The following is a 24,825-nucleotide window of genomic DNA, read 5'->3' on the forward strand; positions in this document are numbered from 1 at the left end:
ACAGAATGAAATTGCAAGTAACAGAGTAAGGTTTAATGTAAGTTTAGGGAAAGAAAACCTATTCAATGAAGTCAAGAATGATGTCACAAAGAAAAAAGATCTTTATGTGAGACTTGGGAGGATTTGTAAGTATTTGTGAGGCAAAGGAGGTAAAAATTTCAGACAGTGCTACAGGCACAATGGCACAAAATGAAACAACCTCTTATGATTGAGATTCAGGGACCAGGGTATTTCAGAATTTCTGTAATATAAAGGGAATTGGGCTTTAAAGGTAAGGATTGAAAAAAATGAAAATTATCCTATTCCATACAAAGTAATTGTAAAAATTTTCTCTGTAGATAATGAAAAGACAAAGAATAATGTAGAGAAGGGACGTAATCTGACAAATTTTACATCTTAGAAGGCAGTATGGGTAATAGATGATTTTCCAGGGAAGGTTTGTGTAAGGCACACAACAAAATAATACCAAGAATTTCTAAAATAGTCCAATGCCAATGGCAGTGACTGTAGAAAGAGTAATTAGGAGGAATACTTTAGACCTGAACTCTGTAGAGCCTGGTGATAAACTGAAAATGGAGGACAAAGGGGAGAGAGAAATGACTCAATGTGTTCTCAGATTTTTTTGTTTGCCTTGGACCATAATAGGTGGATGCTGTCTCCTAGATACCATCTAGAGTACAATTGAATGTTGAGAAGCATAGGTTTGGGTTAAAATAGTAAATGTGGGAATCATCAATTAAAACTATAGCTAAATATCTTGCTCATGAAAAGTAGAACATAAGACAAGGATGGGAGAAAAGGAGAAGAAATTACAGCAGAGGAGTAGAAAAGGGAAGACAGACAAGGCAGGGCTGAGAATAAAATTCAGAGAACACCAGAAAGTAAGAATGCATAACAAAACCTGAGAAGTATGCAGAAAAAGCAAGAATGTGAAATTACTGTAAAAAGAAAAAAAAAAAGGAGGCAAGTACAGTAAGGAGTCAGCATTCTTATGAGTTTCAGAGAGGTCAATTTAGGTAAGAATTAAAACGATCCACTGTATTTGTCAACCACAAGGACAATGATGAGTTATGAGAGTACTATCAGAGGAATGGTACCAGTGAAAGTAAGAATGTATTGGATTAAAAAGATAAGATATGAACAGTACAGTCTGATCTTTGTATTTCTCCAATTCACTAGAGAAGGAAATGAAGGAGACATTGTATATGAACCAGCTGTATCTCTCTTGTGGGTTTCTAGCTCTGTTTCTTTTCTTTGAGTTTGGTGATACAGTAAAATGAACATCAGTCTAGTTACCAGGCTGACACCACTATTAGCTGTGTAATTTAGGCAAATATCTTTTGTTGGGCTCCATATTCTCTATCTCTATCTTTGTCTCTGTCTCCGTCTCCAACCAGGTGCTCTGCTAAACCATTGGTTTCCACATTGAGTTCTGCACTCTGAAAATGGCAACTGGGGGCTGTGGGAATGAATACTGGAGAGGATGTGGGAATTCATGTCTGGAAGGTCCAGACCCTGAACAAAATAATACTACATTCATGCCTATGATATATGTGCTTGAGGGTGCTATTATAATTAACAACATGCAATTAAAAGTGTTATAAAATTTTTACCAATTTTGATCTTCATGATTTTCTTGACTAAAATGTAATTGAGTTTTTGCTAAAAAATACAAGATATGAGGAGTAAACCTAGTTTGTATGGTTGTAAAAGAAAAAAAGGAACACAAAAATCTGAGAAGGAAATTGGTAATACTTAAAATCATAGACTGGTAATAAAATTATTAATGCATTTCAAAGGGTGGTAGAATAAGGTTTGAACTAGGGTAGATGAAGTATTGGACATGTTTGGATAAGATTTATAAATATATGAGCTTCATAAAAATGATACTAATTACAATGTCAGAAATTATAATGTCAGAAAGAATATAATAAAATATACCTAATAGATGATGAAGTCCAATTTAGTTCTTGCATTTGAGCAAAGTTTGAATGTCCTTGTCGTTCAGCAATCATGTCAGAGGTAAGTCTGCCACCAAACAGATCTTTTGCATTCTCTATCTCTAGTGGTTCCTATACGAGGATATTTAGAAAATGATAATGAAACCTCATGACTTCTTTTGGTTCAGATAAAAACGGAGTGGACTCATTTCTTCCTATTCCTCCCATGAAATGCAGCTAAACCCCCTGCCCATCATGTGGATAAAACAAACATACTGCAGGTAAATTTAGCTAGAGATCTTGGGACCTGAGGAATGATATCTTGGATTTTCTTTTTGCTTCATATATGCCAGACTGTATTGGAGAAGCCACAACCCAAAATTTTGATGAGAAAACAAAAATCCACAAAAAGCCTTTTCTCTCTAGCCAATGGACAAGAAAAAGGGAAGTCTAGCAAAACAGAAAACTTTAGGCCTACTCTACCTAAACACTACAAAATAAACTGTGTCCCCACTCCATCCCCACTTGCAAAAGCAGAATGGGCTGCTTAGACTTGCCCAGCTTTAACAAGGCACTCCTTTATCATTGCTGACCAGAGGCTTTAACTTCATCCCCTCCCAGCAGTAGTTCACCCCCTCAACAACAAACAAAAGTTAAAACAAAAAAACAAACAAGTGCTACAGGAGACCACATGGGGAGCTTGGATTCCTACTTCTCTCTTGTAATAATGAGGTGTCTATGTAGCAATAATGAGGTATTTCTGCCTCTCCCAGCAGGATGAGTCATTGGAGACCTATGGGGAATAGTGATGAGGAGTCCTTCTCCACTTCAGCCAGACTGAATCAATGGGAGCCTAGCAGTTAATGACTTTATACCTCAGATTGTCAACAGAGGCCAAGTGGGGGAACTTGGATTTCTGTCTCCCACCTGGTGTCAAAAAAGTAGTGCCCCATCTTCTTAATGAAACACTGTCAAGGGAATCTTGCTAAAACAGAAAATTTATGCTCTATAACATAATACCCAAAATATCCAGAATAAAATAGAATACTCTTTCATCATGCCAAGTACCAAGAAAATCTCAATTTGAGTAGGAAAAGACAACAGACATCAACTCTGAAACAATACAGATATTTGTAATTATCTGACAAATAGCTGTCATAAAATGGGCTTCAACAAGCAATTGTGGCCGTACTTGAAACAAATGAAAAAAGGAGCAATGCTCAGCTATGAAACAATGAGCATCAGCAAAGAAATAGAAGATATGAAGAAGAATATAAATAAGAATTTTAGAACTGAAAAATAGTATATCCAAATAAATGTAGTAGATGAGTTCAATAACAGAATGATGAGAATCTGAACTTGAATACAGAACAATAGAAATTATCCAACATGAACCAAAGAGAGAGAAAAATAACTTAAAAATGAGCCTTGCTTTACCAAGATAGACCATATCCTAGATTTGGGGATCAGCAAGAGATTTAACATGAATTTACTGGTTTCATAGAAGGAGAGGAGAAACAGGGAGAGGTTGAAAAGTATTTGTGGAAAATTCTCCAAATTTGGCAAAAGACATAAAACTACATATTCAAGATACTGGGCTAATCTAAAGTAGGAAAGTTCCCCCGAACTGATGAGATGACACATAATCATACTCAAATATCTGAAAACTAATGACAGATAAAAATTATGAAAGTAGTGTGAGAGGAATGAAATCTTACCTATAAGGGAAAAACAATTTGAATGACAGCAGATTTTTCCTCAGCAACAGTGAGTCTACAGGATGTGGACAACATTTTCAAATGTTGAAATAAAAGAACTGTCAACCCAGAATCCTATATAAAGAGAAAACATAATTCAGAAATGAAAAAGGAAATCAGACATTCTCATTTGAAAGAAAACTAAACCAAATGTCACCAGAAGACTGATCCAAAAAGTTGGCTCAACAAAGAAAAAAATTAAAAAAAAAATTTTGAGGCAGGATCTTGAATACAGTCTGGGTTGATGTAGAACTCACTATGTAGCCCAGGCTGCCCTTGGGCTCAAAATCCTCCTGCCTTAGTCTTTCAGGTTCTGGGATTACAGGCCTGTACGGCCTAAAGAAAATTCTTGAAACAAATGAAAGGAATTTTGGAATATTGAGAAAGAAGAAAGCATAGCAGAAAGAGTCTTAGTAACAACAGACTTTCTTTCTCTTGAGTTTTCTAGATCATCTTTGTTTAAAGTAAAATGTATAATATTGTCTTATGTGGTTCTCAAATGTATATAGAAGAAATATTTTAGGTAATTATTACCAATGGAGGAGAACGAGTCTTAAAGGGAAGTAAGATTTCTGCACTCAAACTGGTAAAAATGTCAACACCAATAGACGATGCTAAGTTATATATACATAACATAAAACTTAGTAAAACTGCTAAAAATTTTTATGAGCAGATACACTAAAAAACACTTTAAGGCAATAAAAATAGAATGCTAAAAATGTCCAAGAAGCTTATAGGAAAGTAAGAAAAAAAGAAAACAGGAAAAAGATAATCAGAACAAACAAATAGAAAATTCAAAAGAAAACAGCAGACTTAAGACTTAATATTAAATTAACTACATTAAATGATTCTCATTTACCAATTGAGTATAGAAATTGGCAGTATACTTTTAAAAAGAAAACATAACTCAACTATATGCTCCCAACAAGAAACTCATGTGAAATGATATATGCAGATGAAAAGTAAAAAAAGACACAAGATATAACACACTAACATTAATCAAAAGAGATAAACATACTAACATTAATCAAAAGAAAGCAGGACTGCCTCAAATAAAGTAGACTTGAAAGCAAAGAAAATTACCATAGAGAGAGAAGAATATTATTTACTGATCAAAGACTCAACACACCAAGATGTAATTATATAATGATTTTATATATATATATAAATTATAATATATATTAATTATAATATATATAAATATATATATAAATAAATTATTTATAAATTATAAATTATATAATGATTTTAAATATATATATACACACACACACACACACACACACACACACACACATACCAAACAACGGTGCTGCAAAATACGTAAAGTTATAGTCCCCATTTATTCTATCAAACTAAACTAACTGAAGTCTTTCTGTGGAGGTACTTTGCAAATATAATTAAAGCTCCTAATCAGTTCACATTTAATAAGGGCTTCTTTTCCTCTTTCTGTTTCCTAAGTTAAAGTATTGAAATGTACTTAGATTTTCTTGCTTTCTCTACTCTTTTTCCCTTTATTGTCTTATATATACTTTTGGTTTTAACTTTCTTCAAATTACTTCTAAGTCTAAAAAAAATGTAAATTTCCATATCCACATTTAGTCCTGTGATTTCAACTGTCTGCCTGACATCTCCAGTCAGATAATTTACTATTGTATGGGTTACATGCTAAGAGAAGGACACATACAGGACGAATAGGGAAAGGTAGGGAACACAAAACTTGAAAGTGTTTGATGTGCTCATTGCAGAGAAGCTAATACAATAATCTTAAAATGACAGAGGTCAGTATGGGAAGGTGACCAGGAAGTAGTGAAGAGGTCTGGTAGAGATGAATCAATTCAGGTTGTAATACATTTGTGGACAATTTGGATGGGTTTGACTCAGTAATTTCCAAGGCCTTAAAAGCAAAGCTGAGGCTTCTTGAAGGAGAAACTCAGTCCATGGCTGAGTTTTAACCTTCCTACAACCTTCCCTTCTTGATGGATTTTGGATTTGCTGAGGCAGTCCCTACAGTTGTTAAGTACCTACCTACCTATTATCTCTATCTATCTATCTATCTATCTATCTATCTATCTATCTATCTATCTATCTATCTATCTTACTGCTAGGTCCCTGGCATTCTTGGGGCAGGTGGAAGGTCCTGAGGCTAGCACTGAAACCAGACCCCCCTGATTTATGACTGCTTGTTTGTCCCTGCCTGATTTTCTTGGCTTGCAAAACAACTCAGGAACTTCCAGTGACTCAACTAGCCAGGCATGTTGACCTGTTCCATCTGGTGGTCACAGATAATCAGAGACCAGACTCTCTCTCCCTCCCCCATGGCTTGGCCCCTCCTATAAAGCCCACTACTCAATTCAGCCAAGCCGCTTCACTCTGAACCCCAGAGTGACAGCCCTGCGGTCTGGATTCCTAATAAATCTTTCCTTTCCACATGTGGTGTGGTCTTTATTTGGCAGTACCTTACACTTACTACTTCTACTTTTCTTGTTGAATCCTGAATAATACAATCTCAAAGTAAGTTTTAGGAACACCTCAACTCAGCCTTTGAAATACAATTGTTTTTGCACTTTTGATAACTATACTAATAATATTTGAGTAATGTCCTTTTAAATCAGGAGTTGGCAAACTTTTTCTTTACTTTTCCTATAAAGAGTCGATCAATATTGTAGAATTGGTGGGCAGTAGGTTCACTCTGTGTTATACCTATTTAATTTGCCCTTGTAATATAAAAGCAGTCATAGGCTATATACATACAAGTGGAACTGTGTTCCAAAAACATTTTATTACAAAAACAGGTGGCAGCTCACATTTGGCCCAAGGATCATAGTTTGCCAACCTATTTTACACAAATGGTTTGAACTTGACCTACATAAAACTTTTATTTAGCTTACATTTACCCCACTAAAACTTCATATTTGAACTTAGAAATTTAAATTATTACCTATTCATATTTAAATTAGAATTTTACTAAAGCAAAAAATAATCCCTTTAAAACAGAAGTTTGTAAGAAGAAGGTATAAAATAAAACCAAACTACCCTGACTGCTCTTTAGTTCACAGTCTAGGTTTTCCCTTGGTTTGCAGCACTGCTCTAAAGAAAGGAGTATCATTACATTTTTAGAGAGTTTTGGATAGGGAATGAGAATGAGGCTCAGCTGTCCATGATTTACTACTGAGGAGTCATGTAACTTGGAACAAACATGTAAATTTTCTCATTTCTTGTGCTCATCCATAAAATAAATGATTTAATTTGTCATTTCTAAAGTTCATCTTCATCTCAAAAATTATGGGATTATATTGCTCCTTTACCTCACTCTGCACCCACATTCATGGCTTCTTTTCCTTTTTCTGTTTCCTAAGTTAAAGTATTGAAATGTACTTAGATTTTCTTGCTTTCTCTACTCTTTTTCCCTTTATAGTCTTATATATACTTTTGGTTTTAATTTTCTTCAAATTACTTCTAAGTCTAAAAAAAATGTAAATTTCCATATCCACATTTAAGTCCTGTGATTTCAACTGTCTGCCTGACATCTCCAGTCAGATAATTTACTATTGTATGGGTTACATGCTAAGGGAAGGACACATACAGGACGAATAGGGAAAGGTAGGGAACCCAAAACTTGAGAAAGTGTTTGATGTGCTCATTGCAGAGAAGCTAATACAATAATCTTAAAATGACAGAGGTCAATATGGGAAGGTGACCAGGAAGTAGTGAAGAGGTCTGGTAGAGATGAATCAATTCAGGTTGTAATACATTTGTGCATGGAAGCAATGCTAGGAGTCTCTCTGTATAGCTATCCTTATTTCACACTAGCAAAATCGCTATGTCTTTCTTATTATTGCTTATGTCTTCACTTCAACAAAATTGGAGAAAAGGGCAGAACAGGTTCTGCCTGGAAGCGAGGGGGTTGGGGAGGAGAGAGAGGAGGTGGGGGGTGGGGGTGGGGAGAAATGGCCCCAACAATGTATGCACATATGAATAAATAAATTATAAAACTAGTGTGCCCAATACTACTCATTTTATTACTGAAAACTGCTTTTCTTTTCCTCTCATATTCTGTTATGGTATCTTTTATCAGTACAGATTCAAGTCTTGTAGCTGTCTTTACTTTTCCCTTTCCTGTCAATTTCCCCAATATTTCTTATATCTTTCAGCTCTCTATTTTTAGTCACCTCCTCCTGGTTCAGGCTCTCAATACTTCACTCGTAGACTATTCTAATAGCCCTTTACTGCTCTTCCCTCTGCCACTGTAACTTCTGCTGTTAGTTGAAATTTCTTAATATATAATTTTGACTATGTCATTACCCTACTTAAAAATCTTCAATGCATTCCCATTACTTTTCACTAACAGTTTAAATTCTTCAGTCTAGTCTTTATGTCTCATTATTAATTCATATATTTATATTATATCTCATTCCACAAAGAACTTGTGGCAGTGTACAGGAAATACATATAACCAAATAATGTAAGTATTAATCAAATAATGAAGATCTTAATAAGTTAGAATAAATAAAAATTAGGGTTAGGATTAGAGAGACTAAGATCTTATAGGGTTTCTATTATTGAATTATAAATTTGCTCCTGAGCCTTTATGTGTCAAAATGAAAAGGAAGATAGTTAAATAATATTCATTGTCAGTAAGTAGAACAAAAATTTTCCATAGGGGAAAATTTTTTTTCCTATACTTATCTCTAAAATCCTTTCTCATGAGGCTTTCAAATGAGGGCAGAGAGAGATAGGAAGAATAAAATCTCTAACATCTTTATAGCAAATACAGTACAAGTTTCATGAGACTATTTTATAAAAGCATCTCTCAGTGAAAGTTAACTAAAACCCACTATACAAGATTCCAGGGAATTTGTATTTATTGGAGAATGTTTTAGATTCTCTATTCTGAGGAGGGCCCTGATAAAAGTGGTACAAGATTAGTAATCGTTTTGGAGCACCTCAGAGTACCAAATAATGAAGAAGCATCTCTCAGTTTTGTATAAAGTTTGATGAGTTTTATTTTCTGATGGGATGTAGGGCACGTTACACAGGAAAACCTTTTCTTCTTCACATGTTTGTCATGTACTTACTTACCCTGTTACATGGAAATCAGGATCCCTGTACGAATTTGCTTGTTATAGAACCCAAGTCTCCAAATATTGCTTTTGTATTCAGTCCTAAGTTCTGTGTTTTCCATTTGTTGGTTCAGTTATATTCTCATTTTAATTATTAACAATTATCCTTTCTAGGAAATAGGAGACTGTTTTTAGGACCAAGAGAATGGTGGCGCTCCAGAGCCCAGTTTTTCTATTCTATCCCATAAAATTAGGCTATTTACTTTTTTATTTGTTTGTTTTACAGTGCTGGGGATCAAATTCAGGGCCTCACATATGTTGGGCAAGAACTCTATGTCCCTAGCCTTTGCTCTTTATTTATGAGGCATTAAATGGAGTGGGTACAAGTGTAAGCATTATCTTCCCTCCTTTTTTATTTCAATTTAGACTGTTAAGAATTGTCCAAGTGAGAAAAGTGTTAAAATCCAGATCCAAGCTGAGCTTTGGAGACTGAGATTTTAATAAGTATAGTGTCAGCATAATGCTATTGATAAAGCAATGTTCAAAATGATTATGACTTACAAGTATGGAAATATGCAGCTTGTACCAAAATGTATGTATCAACTTACAATTGAGATTCCATCCAAAGCTTTCAGTTCTGGAAGATGAAATATTACAAACAACCGGTAGTTTTCTTGATTCCACATAACAATGTTTCCATACATGTCTAGAATGACCAAGTTACATAAACCCTAGGTAATGAAATACACACATTTTAATATATATCATATATGTGCATATATACATATATATGCATATATATATGACACTCTGGCAAGTGTTTTTTCATTTAAGAGGTTAGCCATCCTTGAATTTTAATATTTGAATTATCTATGCTTTCATAGGATTTGAGTGTTTTGAAGTGTATATTTAGGCTCAGGGGTTACCCTTTCAGACCATTAATGTAACTTTGTACAATATTTCTGTGGTCTATGTAATATGATCAGAATTCCTTTTAGGATACTGGTGCTAAATGTATTATCTATCATTGGTAAAAGCTAGTAGGGAATCTTGATATGTTTAAGACAATGTTTTGTTTATGAAATAATAATCTATTAAATGGCATGTTTTTGTGAATACAGATATAACCAGAATGAGAGCCACTACCATTTGAAAAGAGATACTACCTGAAGTGCTTTTGCCTTTTGGAGAGTAGCAGAATTAACCTTAAGGGGAAATGTGTTTTCTCATTAGGCCAGACACTTTGAAGTATCTTTGCTGTGAAAGAAGGGCCCTGAGGAGGTGTGGATCAGAAGGGTTAAGACAAGAAGGGGTAAAATTTTTCTTCATCATAATGTAAAATGGCTTATTTTGTTGCTGATGTTGATGATTGGGTTGTATCTGTAGCTTAAAAGTTACATTGAGGAACAAGATGGGGAAAAGGCTGAATGTTAGGGAAAGACAGGAAATGGACACAGTTTTTGGTAGGATATAAAATCCTAGTAAAAGCAGAGGTCAGTGAAGACTCACAGTGCTGGGAATGGCCATTGAACTTAAGAAACAATGAAGTCACATGTTGCATTTGAAATGAATTCCTATTATATGCTATAGGAAACCTCCGTTTTGTTCAAACATTTTGTAAAGTCTTATATGGTAGCCTTTAGGGGAATGAAAGAGTAAAATGGAGTAAAAGTGACCAGAAAGAGTTGGAACCACATAACCAAGAAAAGCATTGAGAACAAGAGAATGTTAAAGAATCCTACTCCCCTACCAGGTTGGTGAATTCTTAGAAATATTGAAGATGCCACTTTACTTGTCAGAAATAATGGGTTTGAAGTATTTTATTTGAGCATTGAAACAAGTTACTCACTTGACTTCAAACTATACTACAGTCACAGGAATAAAAATAGCATAGTACTGGCACAAACTCAGACATGTAGTCAATGAGGTAGAATAAAACACCCAGAAATAAACCACACAGCAACAGCTATCTGATTTTTGACAAGAGAGTCCAAAACATATGTTGGAGAAAAGACAGCCTCTTCAATAAATGGTGCTAGGAAAACTGGATATCTATAAATAAAAGACTGAAGCAAGATTCCTATCTCTTGTTCTACACAAAAATCAACTTGAAATGTATCAAAGACCTTAATGTAAGACCTGAAAATTTGAAATTACTATAGGAAAACATAGGGGAAACATTTCAAGACATAGGCATAGGCACTGACTTTCTAAATAGGACTCCAATAACTCAGGAAATAATAGTAAGAATTGACAAATGGGATTTTATCAAATTAAAAAGCACAGCAAAAGAAACATCGGAGTGAAGAGACAGCCTATAGGATGGGAGAAAATCTTTGCTACCTATTCATCTGCAAAGTGATTAATATCCAGAATATATGAAGAATTAAAAAACTAAACACCCAAAGAACAAATAATCCAAACAGTAAATGGACAATTTTCAAGCAAAGAGGTAGAAATGAACAATTACTACATGAATGAATGAATACTCAACATCTTTAGCCATCAGGGAAATGCAAATCCAAACTACACTGATATTCCATCTCACCCCAGTCAGAATGGCAATCATGAAGACAACAAACAATAAATGTTGGCAAGGTTTCAGGGAATAGGAACCCTTATATACTGTTGATGAGTGAGAATGTAAATTAATCTATCTACTATGGAAATCAGTGTGGAGATTCCTCAAAGAAATAAAAATAAAACTAGGGCAGACCCTTGGCATCTGTGGGTATATGAGTCCAAGAAGATGACCAGTGAGGAAAAAAACTGCAAATGCCAGGACACATAGAGATTGAACAGAGCTGACAATAACATGGGATTGACTGAAATCTCTGTATCAACTGATCTGTGTAATACGGGCACGGGAATTGTTTTTAACTGTGCTTGGTCAAAAATTGATGTAAGAAATGCATGAGTAACATGGATCTACTGTACCACACATGCAGCTACACTACTTCTGGGTATAAACCCAAAAGAATCAAAATCAGCTTATTATAGAGATACCTACATACTCGTGTTTATTGTAGCAATAGGCAAGTTATGAGATCAGCCTAGGGGCCCATAAATGAATAAATAAAGAAAATTAAAAAAGAAAATGTCCATATACACAATGGATTATTATGTAGCCATAAAGGAGAACAAAATTATGTTGTTTTCAGGAAAATGGATGGGACTGGAGAACATCATGTTAAGTGAAATAAGCCAGTTTCATAGACAAGTAGCATGTGATTTTTTTCTCATATGGAATTTAGGGGAGAAAAAAGAACATGAAAGTAAAGAAGTCTTTCAGGTATGTGGAAGGGGGAAAGGGGGAGTGCATTGAGTGGATAAAAGAGCATAATGGGTAAATATGATCAAAATGTATTATATGCATGTATGGAAATGCCATAGTGAAACCCATTACTTTGTACAATCAACGTATGTTAATAAAATTAACCCAGAAAGTTATCAGATTGGAATCATTATGATTACACATACATATGTTTGTATATACACAGAAACCAAATGCAAATATATTTTAATAAACCTTGCCATTCTCATTTTAAAAATTAAAATAAGTAAATAAAATTTCTTTATATTTTCTACATTTTCCAAATTCTGTATGGTAAACATACATTACTTTCATAATATAAATAAACAATAAATGTTTTTAAAAAGCAAAAATTACTACCCCAGATGGTCACCTTTAAATTGTAGATCTCTTGATTGAGAGCAATATAGTTATTGCTTATGTACAATTCAATTAGAGTAAAAGATTTTTGTAAACCACTCAATGAAGTGATTTTGTTGTTCTCAAGAGAAAGGGAGTGAAGATGAAGCATGTTATCAAAAGTATGCCTTTCCAAACCAGTAAGAAGATTATTATTTATGCTGAGACGGGTTAATTTAGTCAGCTTGGAAATGCCTAGAAAAATAAGCAAATTCAAGAAAAGATTCAGCACTGAAAGGTTAATTTTAAAAGTTCAAATGACTTTAAGGATTCTGTAATAACAACCATCATTGCTTTTCCTTTTGTTTCAGAAGGATGTAATCTTCTGTATAATGTCCCACCTCATACATCAAATTCTAATTTTGGATTTCAAAGTAGATTTATACTTCTTAGGTGTTAAGGAAAAGCCATTAAGTGTTAAAGAAAAGTAGGAAATACTTAATTTCTTTTTAAAATAACCTTAAAATGATGTAATTAAGATTTTCACCATCAGAACAACACTAAGCTCTATAAAGTTCAAAATAATCACCAGCCCTCATTTTAAAACATCAAGAGTAAGAAACTAAAGTATAACACTCTGCAAAGTATTACTCATAAGGGAATCACCTGTATTAAAGAGAACCATTCAGCCTAATTCTCCTACTGTATGCTTAGCAGTACTTTTAAAATAGAAGTTTAGAAAATGGTATGTCTCACCAGCACTAACTCCTATGTCTATTATGTACTATAGACTCTTTGCAATTGTGTAGGTAGGCAGATAATACAGAGTTTTTTAAATTTCGGCCCAACCTGTCCTTGAACTTATGATCCTCTTGCCTCAGCCTCCCAAGTGATGGGACCACAGGCAAGCACCACCTATCTTGATGAAAGAACTTGAAAGTCACGGTTGGTTTCAAATGTATCACTACTAGGTTTGGGACCACAGATAAATTATATAATTTCTTCATACATAATAGGGACATGCTGAAATATACCCATACAGGGTTATGGACTTAAATGGAATGATTTTGGAAAAGAAGAATAAGAGGAAGTTGTTAGCAAGTCATAGATGGTTTTATTCAACTTCTTTCCAGATTCAAAGCATTAAACAAGGGTAAGAATAAAAGATGAGAGGTGCCAGAAAATAATTAATTTAGTATATTCCAGAACATTCCCTCCAAATGCCAGATTTTTAGCTTCAGATAAGCACAAAGCAAAATTAAGTGAAGAATCTTGGTTGGGGGAAGGAATGAAAAGTCTCCTTTATACATTCTAGCTCAAAAAGATAGGTTTTAATATTGAACTTTAAGTAGTAAAGTGAAATATATTGGCTTCTTATTGAGACATTATTCAAGCTGCTAAATGATATTTGTATGTGGCTCTGTATAAAAAGTTGAATATAGTATTTTGACTTTAAATTTTCAGTAATATGATTTTCATTTTTGTTAGTCTTAAAACTTCCAAATATACTTTATCCCCATATTTTGCAAAATGAACTGGGCTATTTGATCTTTTTCAAAACATAATTCACTCATATATTTATTCAACTCTACAGATATTAACGTCTCCCCAGTTTGCTCATGCTAGGTTTGGTAATACATGGTGAGTGCTGGTACAGAGGAGAGGAGAGAGAGGCAGAAGAGGTGAAAGCTTGCAGGGCTTGTTATATTTGGCAGTTCATCATGAATCTCACTACTAGGTATTTAGAATGCTCTGCTGCAAACCTCCTTGGAACTTCTGCAAAGATCTTCCCCTTCAGAAACCTGTCCTCGGTGTTATTAACTTGTTGTTTTTGTATTTTGAGAAGTCAAAGTTCTCAAGCATCTTACCTTCTATCTTTGAGATGCAGTTTCCATCTAATGTGAGCTCTTCCAAGTTAGTACAGGATTCCAAGCCTTCCATTTTAGTGAGGCTGTTATTGCTAAATGATGCCCATTTCAAATTTGCCAATTTCTCTAAATTTGTGATTTCAAAGAGATGTTGTCCATCTAAATTTAAGGCAGTTATCTATACAATAATTCACATTATAGGTTACTTTTGAATCTTATAAATAAATTCAATTACTGTTACTAGATTTAAAAGCTAACAAAATAATTCAACTACGATAAATAAATGTTAAAATAATTCCTTCAAGAATGAAAGATATTGTGAAGCTTTTGGTTTACAAAAGAGTAAAATTTTGATATTACTCTAACTCCAATGGGGACTTTTAAGGTATTAGAGACACTGTGATGTGCCATTCGGATTCCTACCACACTGAAGAGCTTGTCCCAGCTGCTGGGAGTGGTGTTGGCAGGGAACTTTCTGCTGTCAGCTCTTTCAGGGACAGCCTCAGCTTCAGAGAGCCACCTTGCCCAAAGTCACACTCTTTCCCAAGTTGGCCCATAGTCAATGCGGAGAAAAATAAAGGCCTGATCACCTCAGACCAACTTAAGGAAAATTTAAAGGGGTGGTCTAAACCCATAACTCTCCACGTGGTCAGCCAAAGCTGTAATTGGGTCTGCGTTACATCTTAATGTCAATATGAATCCCATAATAAAAATAATGCCACTACTATTTTCCTTTTCAAGGGTTTCTCTTAGTTTAGTTTCTATCTTTGGCAAATCTCTGTCTTCTCTTAGCCCAGGTTCTATCTTTCATGTTGGCTCTACTAAGGACTCTGGCATGTTCAGGTAGCCTAAGCAGCAAGCAATTTTTGGCACTCTATGACTGTTCCCCATCCTTAGCTTAATTATGACCCATTCCCCTATTCCCTTGCCAAGATGCCGGATTCCTTGCCAACTGAATTTTGGCTTTATCTCTGGCTCTGAGCCTTTAAAGTTGGCTGGCTTATTGTAACATATTTTCAGAATCTACTCTTCAGTTCGCAGTGTACCTTTATCATAAATCTCCATGGTATGGTAACCACAGTTGACGAGTAGCCCCTGGGATATCTATGTATAACTTAACCTTCCTATTTTAGTTTTTTGAAATGTGGCACATTTATTGCTTTTTTTCTAATAATGAATTCTTTTCAAAGATTTCCAATACTATTGAGGCATAACTGACAATTTAAAATTGGATATATTTAAGGTATACAACTTGACTTGATATGTATACATTGTGAATTAAACACTACATGATCTCAATTGTGCACACGCTAACGCAGTTGGACTCATGGAAGGAGAGAGTATAATGGTAGTTGCCAGAGGTGGGGGCAAGGAGCAAGGGGTACAAAGTTTCAGGTACACATGATAAATGAGTTCTGGACATCTAAGATGTAATACTATGACTAAAGTTAAAAATACTGTATTGTATACTTGAAATTTGCAAAGAGGATAGATCTTAAATGTTTCTTTCTTATTTTATTTTAATTTTTTGCCCCTTACTTACCTCTCTGCATTCTCTTTATGATATATAGACCAAAAGCTGAATTAAAACAATCAATTTAAATTAAGCTTTTATATTATTTTTAAGAGAATTAGCCTTTACCTTCAAGTACCAGTTTCCATTCAAATGCGAATGTGGTCCTAACTTTGAATTCTGTGTCAGAATTTTGGCAGAAGGCCATACACTAAGCATCCGTGGTCTCTCTTCTTTACAACTAGAATGCTGTATGAGAGATAACTATTAAAATAAAAAGTACATGATGAATAAAAGAAATAGCATATAGTTGTTCACTGTATACAGTAAAAATATTGTTTCCTAGGGAAGATAAATAGCTCAATAAATAATTTTTAAAAATAGGATATTTCCTTTGCTTAAAAATTTTCAGTATTCAGATATACTTTAATTATTCACTATTTTTATTGTTATGCAAATATTGAACCACTACAAGTTAACATTTATATAACTTCAAAAGAAAGTCTATAATTACAAACTCTCCTGTAATCCACTTGTGAAACCAGTTTATAACCTAAAATTCTACAAACTTCCTATGGGGTCTTATCCTTAAGCTTTTTCCTATCTTTCCCCTGAGATGTGATCCTTACCTGAATATTTTTGTCTACCATTCACTTGCTTTCTGTGTAGTCCTAGGTTTGTGGTATTTGTGTGTACAAACAATGCATCATTCAGCCTTTCATATTTGAACTTTGTGTAAGCCAAATAGTATGTATTTTTCTATGACGTGCTTTTTTTGCTCAATATCATATCAGTAAGATTTACCTATGTTTCTCTATGTAGCTATTGTTCATTCTTCTGTCACTACTGTGTAGTATTTCTTCCATGACCCTCCTGACAATGAACATTGTGGTTGTTTTTTTTTTTTTTTTTTTTTGTCATTATGAACACTGCCATCATGAATATTCTTGGGCCTATCTCTGAGTACACACATACATGCAAGAATTTTTTGAGTATATGCCCCAAAATAAAATTGCTGTGTTACAGAGGAGTGTGTGTGTATGTGTATGTATATAATAATGCCTTGTTTCTCCAAAGTGATTGCAACAATTAACTGTTGCTTCATGCTTTTGTTAAAATGTGAAATTGCTTCAATATCAGGATTTAAATTTTTTCCCCAATTTTCTTGTAAAATTGACAATAATTGGTAGGCAATTTTAACATTCACTTTCTTGACAATGTGGTAAAACAACTTTTCCTAGGCTAACTGGCTGTTCTGTTTTCCTCCTTTGATGAATTGTCTATTCAAAGATAGATAGACTATCTTTTGATACTTGTGTTGCAAATTTCTTCCTCCAGTATGTTGCTTTTTAAAAAAAGTTTATTTATGGTGCCCTTTCAGGAAAAGATTTGTTAGCTTTGATGTAAACAAAACCAGTCTTTTATAATTTTGGTCTTTGTTTCCTGCCTAATAATTTCTTACTCAATTCATGGTCATAATAATTTCTGGTATTTTATTCTGAAGCATTTTTTGTTTTGCCTTTTGCAGTGAAGTCCTTAATGAAGTCCCAGTGCCTTTTATTGGATGGCCTCTGACCTGCAAAGGCACTTCATGATTTATCAGTTTTCCACACATTTGGTCTCTGTGTTTATTCTGTTCTGTTGGTCAGTTTTTGAACTTGTGCCAATATCACTCTGTCTTAAAATTTCTTAGTAGGCTTTGTTTTCTGGTAGGGTAAATTCTCAAGTCTTCTTCAGGTGAATTAATTATATTTTTATATACAAAATTTCTTTCCTTAATTTTAGTTAGATTCAAAATTAAACATTACATTGTTTAAGGAATTAATATTCAAGTACCCCACAAAAAGTAAATAACTAGATAACTAGGGTGGGGATATTTTAGATGTTGAAGCTATTTTTGCTACATTATAGCTTTTTATTTCACTGTTGGGGATCAAACTCAGAGCCTCAAGCATGCTGGGCAAGCATGTGCCCACTGAACTACATCCCCAACCCCTGAAGTATAGCATTCTTAATCTGGATAATACAGGCATTTCCCCTCCCCACAGGCTAACAGGTTTTGTCCTTTCCAGTCAGACACATTTAATGTCAATACTAAGTAAATAACTTAGTAAATTCCTTCTCAAAGCCTCTAAGCTTACCTCATCCTCAGAAAGTTGCTGATTTTCACGTAGTCACTAGAAAGGACTCTGGTGAGTTCAGGTGACTAGGAAAAAAACAGTTACCCTAGAGGTATTTTTGGGGTAGTGTTCAGGGCTAAAGTAAGAGAATTCATATAACCATTGGGATTTAAACAGGGGTGTGTTTAAACAGAAAAACAATCAAGTAGTATGTATGATCACTATAATTTTTATTAGCATGCTAGGAGGGAATGTGACATTTCAATGACAGAAAGTTAGTATGGGAAATATATTTATGTTCCAAATAGCAGAAGAAATATTAAAGAGTAAAATCCAACCTGAGTAATCTTTGCTCCAGTAATAAATTTCATAGCTGCTGTTGTTTCTTCTTCAGAAATGAGGAGTCCATCTAAATGTGTAAGAGTCTTTAGTCTGCCAATGACACTCAGCCTCAATGTGGCTGGCTTGGGATAAATGACAAAAAGTTTCACAAAATATTAAATCTATCATGGCATTCCTTTCCATACAATTCAAAATTATGCTTCTCCTTGTTTATTACATATGTCTAAAAAGAAAGGTTTGGTTTAATTTTTGATAACAGTAGAAATTAAACTATAAAAGAATTAATCTGTTTTGTTTGTAAGGAATGATTCTACTTTAGGAGGGAGGGTGATCCCATGAGCTGTTAAAAAGTGACTATGGTAAAAAGGGTTAAAAGAACAACTATAGGGACACCTATTTATCTAGATAGTGGTAAGCTAGTAAGCTTCCTGTGTCGCTCAATATGGATCTTGAGCCCTTGACATCCAATTTGGCAGAGGGAAAGAGTTGTTCTGTGATCACTCAGGATGTCTGCTTTGGCAAAAGAGAAATATTATTCAATTTTACTGAGCTTAAAAGAAGAACTATAATATAAATTTAGCAACATGGCCAATTGAATATAACCAATCATTCTTTAATCCCTTTAAAATTATTGACCACAATCATAGTCATATAGATACCTTTTAGAAGCAGAGAAGATTCTTGAAATTATAAATTTGGGTCTTACTTAAAAATAATTGGTGATATCCTTAAACAAAATCATTCAATACTGAAGTTACATATTTTAAACAATGTTCAATCAAATTTCCCTTTATAACAAAACATAAAACTTTATAATGCAGGTTTATAAGAGGAGGTGATTTCTGTACTTTAAAAATAGAGAACAAATAATGAAAATGCAAAGTATTATAAAATGTGTAGCTCAACCAGAGATTAGGGAATATTATAAATCAAATTATGATTCCTCCTTAATTGTATGTTTCTCACTGTGTTTATACTATTCTTAGTTTTTGTGTCATTACAGTGAAGTGCTGGCACACAGACATATAAGCTCTCTGGAGATATGAAAATAGCAATGACATCAATCACTCTTAAAGTAATAATACTTTCAAAACTATCAGAGGTCACAAAAACATCTGACATGAAATTATAACCTTTTCTTCTAGTAAAATTTGGTTGCTACATCAACTTAAGAAAGACTTAACTAAAGTCTACAAAAACAAAGATAGTTTGCCTAATTCTGGGTATTACTGAATAGCAAAGTAGTGAGAAAACAGCTTTGATATAACAGTGTTTGCTTTCTCACAAACATATCTGTTACATACCTTTTGCCAGGGATTATGTTGAATATTAAGAGTGAGAAGGCTTGTGGTGTGTTTGCATAACACATTTATTTCATCACCAGATTTTTTCAGTTGATTCCAGCTCAGGTCTAAGTGCTTCAATTTCATCAGACCTCTAAATCCCTCAAGGGTTATCACATGGTTATGGCTTGCATCCAAATATTCAAGGTTATACTACAACACATACAAATAGAAGCAATGCTGAGAATCATGGCTTATATTTACACAGATCTTTTCTCTGGTTCTTTAAATATTTTTTTCTTATAATGCTCACAGAAAACCTACACAATAGTTATACCAAAATAATAGGAACAAACACAGTCTCCTAAGGAGTTACAGGTATTTAATTTTAGTATTTCTCTCTTAATTCACACTTCACTCTTGTAACATAAAGTACCTTCCTAAGAGACAAGGCAAAAAGAACCTGGCAAGATAACTTGTCCCCAACAAACAAAATACATTTCATTATATCTAGGTTTCTGGTTTATACCATTAAACCCATAACTTGGTTTAAAAAGTTCATATTCAGAGGTACAAATTAAACTTATTAATTTTATTCTGTAATTTTCCTTTTTAAATGTAAGTTTCTTTTTAAAAAACACAGTTTTTAATAATAATTTTCAGGATAATAAAAGTAACATGTTCTTTAACAGCTCTCACCACAAGGAAGTGCAGCAGAACAAGAGCTTAGAGTAATACATTCTGGAAAGGTATGCAACTGAGGAACTTCGGGGATAAGATGGTGGGCTAGAAATTTTCTCCATACAATTCTGAGAGTGAGAAGAGTTAGGCCAACAAAAGGCATGTGACTGATGTGGTGGGATCCATGTAAACCCAGGGTGCTGTACTGAAGTTCTGGAACCACATATGTAATTATTTTTATTACATTGTATATAACAAGAGAAACAAAAGTCAGACAAGATACATATGTGCTGCCAAACAACAGCTATGAATTTCATATTCAGGCAGAAAGCACAAGACAGTACGAGAAATAGCAATCTGGATAATGAGCAGGTGGGAACCTGCTCATTAACTAACATTAGATGTGAAGTGGGAAATCACACAATGAAGAAGAAACAGGGACTCACAAGGAGAAGAAAAGGAAGTACAGGAAAACAGGAGGAGAAGGAAATGGAAATGACACATACTAATGAGCAACTTAAAAACAAGTCTGAGAAATTTTATAATATTTAATTTAGAGTAGCCAGATATCAGATTTGAAAGCAGGTGTATTTTTGATCTGCAAATGAAATCTCAATCTAGGATTTGTTTTAGAAAAAGCAGCATAGTATAGTATATGTGTGCTTTATTCCATATTTTGATTGAATTATCTTGGTATACATGAAGTCATAATTACGTATGTGATATACACACATATATGAGATATATAAAGTCATAATTACAAGAATAATTCATCCAGTAATTGTTTCATTTAACGTAAGTATTTTTAACAAGATAAAAACTATCCCTTCAAAAGAATAGTTCTTTTAAAAAATATTTATTCCAATTTATCATTTGCCTTTTGATTTTATGATTTTCATTTTGCTGTACCAAAGTCTTTTTTATATTAAATTGACAGATTGTTTGAATACATTCCAGGTGTGCAATATGATATATATATATGTATCATTGGCCAGTGGGTAATGATTGCCACAATCAAATTAGTGAACACGATCGCATGCGGCACATTAGACGCCCAGAACCTGTTCATTCTATAATTGAAAGCTTGTCACCTTTGACCAGTATCTCCTATTCCCACCCTCCTTCTTAGGCTCTGATGACCCATTTCTATTTACTTCTGAGTACAACTTTTTTTTATATTTTAAAAGGAAAGCTCTTACCAAGTGGTACACATCATCTAAACAAGTAAATTCATTAAAGCTAATGTTCAGTCGTCGAAGTCCAGTTAACTTGGAAAGATCTCTCAATTTACTCAAGCTGTTTCCATGTAGATTTAGATTCTGAATATAAAATATAAATTAAAAAATTAAAGAGATTATGTTCTACTGAAGTGTGGATATCCAAAATGTTTAGAATAACTATGTGAGTTTATACAAAATAAGAAGGCAGTTATTTTAAATAACATTAAGACAATGTCAATAAGATAAAGTGTATGATGTTAAAAAGAAAAAAATCGTTTATAATAGCATAACTAGACTTGGTTCTCAATTGATATGATTTCCCACTTGGTCTAAGTTCGTCAGTAATTGGCATGAAATGTTTTAGGAACTAAATATATAGATTAAGATATTTATTAGGGCAGAGACATTTCTCAGGTCAACCAGTGAATAATGGAGGCTTTCAAGTATCAAACAAGAAACTTTACAGAAAACAGGTGGCAAGGATGCAACTTGATTCAGGAAACTGTATGAGGGCTCTGGACCAAGGAAAAAAGGGTGTTTGAAGTAGGAGGACAGAATGTTGAAGAAGGAGGAGAGAGAGCATCTAAGACAATGCTTATGGCCCAGACTTTCCTTGTCTGTTTCATCCTAGGGTATGTAAAAATGAATGTTACTACATTTTTATATTTAGAGGAGATCATCATGCCTACATGTTTGTCTTCAAACTGCACTGTTGTGAATGGTATCAAGAGAAGGCTGTATTTATGTACAAAACAAATGATGGTACAGGAAAATGTATTAGTTCAATTGACTACAGTATTCACAACAAAGTGGTACTATAATAGAATCAGGTGTCCACTTCCAGCCATCTTCACTTACCATAATCATCTTATACTATGGATGTGATTAAATTCCTCAAAGGGAAAAACAACTAGTAATAGTCAAAAGTAGCTAAAAGTTGTGAGAAAAGGTCAATTTATTTTTTATTTTTAAAAAAAAATTTTTCTTTTATTCATATGTGCATACAATGTTTGGGTCATTTCTCCCCCCTTCCCCCCACCACCAGGCAGATACTATTCTGCCCTTATCTCTAATTTTGTTGCAAAGAGAGTATAAGCAATAATAGGAAGGACCAAGGGTTTTTGTTAGTTGAGATAAGGATAGCTATACAGGGAGTTGACTTGCATTGATTTCCTGTGCATGTGTGTTATCTTCTAAGTTAATTCTTCTCGAACTAACCTTGTCTCTAGTTCCTGGTCCCCTTCTCCTATTGGCCTCTGTCGCTTTAAAGTATCTGCTTTAGTTTCTCTGCATTGAGGGCAACAAATGCTATCTAGTTTTTTAGGTGTCTTACCTATCCTCATACCCTCCTTGTGTGCTCTCGCTTTATCATGTGATCAAAGTAAAAGGGTCAATTTATGCAGACTCATTGTTGCAAATCTCATATGGGTATCATTCATCTACAAATATCTTACACTTAACATGTCTACATCAATCATCTTCCCTCCATGTGTTGTTGGCAGCCTGCATTTATAATCCTGGTGAAGAGTTTCACTATTTATTTCTCTTTCCCTTTGTTCAGCTGCTTCATTCTGTCATCCCTACCAGTGTCTTTGTACAGACTATGATTTTTCCTGCGGGCTAGTGCAATAGTTTTGTTCAAGATTTATACCACCAGTCTGACTTTTCAGTTAAATCCATCCACAAGTTGCCAAAGTTAGTTTCTTTAAAAAAAAAGTTTTTTTCCTTAAAGAGAAGATTATAAACCTTTAAATTTGGATTCCAAAACCCATCTTAAAATGGCTACAACCTCCTACTCTTCCAGCCTCAGCTTCATGAATCTTCTTTGAATTCCAACCCCTATCTTAATCTTCCACCATTATAGTCCTATATCCTAGTCACACTGAATTTCTTAGTGATACCTGAAAATACCGGTATCTTTCAAAGTCATGTGCCTGTAGAAATAATATTTTTTTTTCTGTCTGGAAGCTGTAAACAACTAGATTTTTCATATCCCTCAAAAATCCATTCAAAACTCACCTCCATGAAGCTCTGCAGGCAACTCCAAGCTTCCTATACTGGTTTACAGATCTGTATCCTCCACTAGACTGATGTTGTTGAGGTAGGGAAAGTCATTTATTCATTTTGAACTCATAATACTTACCTCATTGCTTAAGATATAGCAAATGCTCAGTAAATTATGGGTGAATAAATCAATGCAAAGCCAGACATATAACATACAACTCTAATTTTTAATTATTTATTTATTTAATTGTGCTGTAAAAGAATACAAAATTCAATGCTATATACTCTGGGGTTTTAATTTCTATTTTACTTATATAAATATTTATTTTTATGGGTATCTTCATAAAACTCAATTTCATAGGAGAGACCTACCAAGAAAAGAAGAGGAATGTACCCTTTATTTTTCCTATAGTAATGGCACAAAGAAAAAAATGTAAAGGCTGTTATATCTAGATATTCTTATCATAATACCTAGTATTCTTACTAGAAGTGCTAGAAATTTTACTGGATTTTAAGCAGCATAGGCTAATTTAAGATGAAAAAGTCTCTCTATTCATGTGTGATGAGTGTTGACCAAACAAATGCCAAGAGGTCACAGCAGGTCAAAGTGTTGTGAAGTCTTACTCTCGCCGAATTTTTATTTTGATTTGCAACACCTGCTTTCTGATGGCATTTTCTTAATTTTTATGTAATGCTTTTAATTTTTTTCTTTTTTCATTAGTATAAATAGCTGTGATATCTATATACATGAAAATAACATACTTTGGTTGGATTTACCCCATTACTCTCTCTTAAGCTCCCTCACATCTCCCTCCATTTTTAACAATTTGAGTGGGTTTAAACATGCTATTTTCACATGCTACTTTATCCATAAAATATACTTTGATCATATTAATCCCCTTAAATTTACAGGAATACCTACTGTGGAAGCTCAATTCAATTAGAACACATTTGTTTTTAAAACATTTCATTGCTAAAGATAGGACTGTAAAATAGGTACATTGTGTGTGGGGAGGGGTGTTACTGGGAGGGGGGAGGGTGAATGAAGGCAATTTATGATTGATTGACTTCATATACTTATATGAAATAGAACAAAGAAACTTCTTGGAATTGCTTTAAGTGGGGTGGGGAGGGGGTTGAGGGGGAGAGACGATGGGGGTGATCTAACTAATGTACAATATAAGCCCAGTCAGAATTGTCACTATAAATCCTTCTGTATAATGAATATGTCCTAATAAAAATTATAATAAAAAGAAAAAAATACCCCCCAAAACATTTCATTGTCAAAACTTCATTATCAAAAATTCATCACTCATATTAAATCTTATTCTTGTAGTACTGTGAAACGATAATTTCTAAGAAATATCAATAGCAATAATTTT

The 24,825-nt window shown here is 33.8% G+C and overlaps 1 protein-coding gene across 7 annotated transcripts in view; it reads right to left on the minus strand.

Moving 5' to 3' along the window:
- Lrrc9 (leucine rich repeat containing 9) overlaps positions 1 to 24,825 on the minus strand; it is a 90,136-nt gene that overhangs the window by 21,030 nt on the left and 44,281 nt on the right. Inside the window, exons 17-25 of one of the 7 annotated variants that reach the window (XM_074067862.1) lie at positions 21,419 to 21,538; positions 19,560 to 19,751; positions 18,252 to 18,377; positions 15,923 to 16,042; positions 14,281 to 14,458; positions 12,447 to 12,667; positions 9,369 to 9,491; positions 3,659 to 3,772; positions 1,942 to 2,072 (exon numbers count right to left, since the gene is read on the minus strand). In XM_074067862.1, the coding sequence (XP_073923963.1) occupies positions 3,659 to 3,772; positions 9,369 to 9,491; positions 12,447 to 12,667; positions 14,281 to 14,458; positions 15,923 to 16,042; positions 18,252 to 18,377; positions 19,560 to 19,751; positions 21,419 to 21,538 (1,194 nt within the window). In that variant the 3' untranslated portion in view covers positions 1,942 to 2,072. Of the gene's footprint in view, positions 1 to 1,941; positions 2,073 to 3,658; positions 3,773 to 9,368; positions 9,492 to 12,446; positions 12,668 to 14,280; positions 14,459 to 15,922; positions 16,058 to 18,251; positions 18,378 to 19,559; positions 19,752 to 21,418; positions 21,539 to 24,825 lie in introns of those variants that run through there. The other 6 variants (XM_074067861.1, XM_020178940.2, XM_074067863.1 and 3 more) reach the window with 6 other exon arrangements.

The sequence above is a fragment of the Castor canadensis genome, chromosome 3 (assembly GCF_047511655.1).
Source record: "Castor canadensis chromosome 3, mCasCan1.hap1v2, whole genome shotgun sequence".
NCBI classification, from domain to species: domain Eukaryota; kingdom Metazoa; phylum Chordata; class Mammalia; order Rodentia; family Castoridae; genus Castor; species Castor canadensis.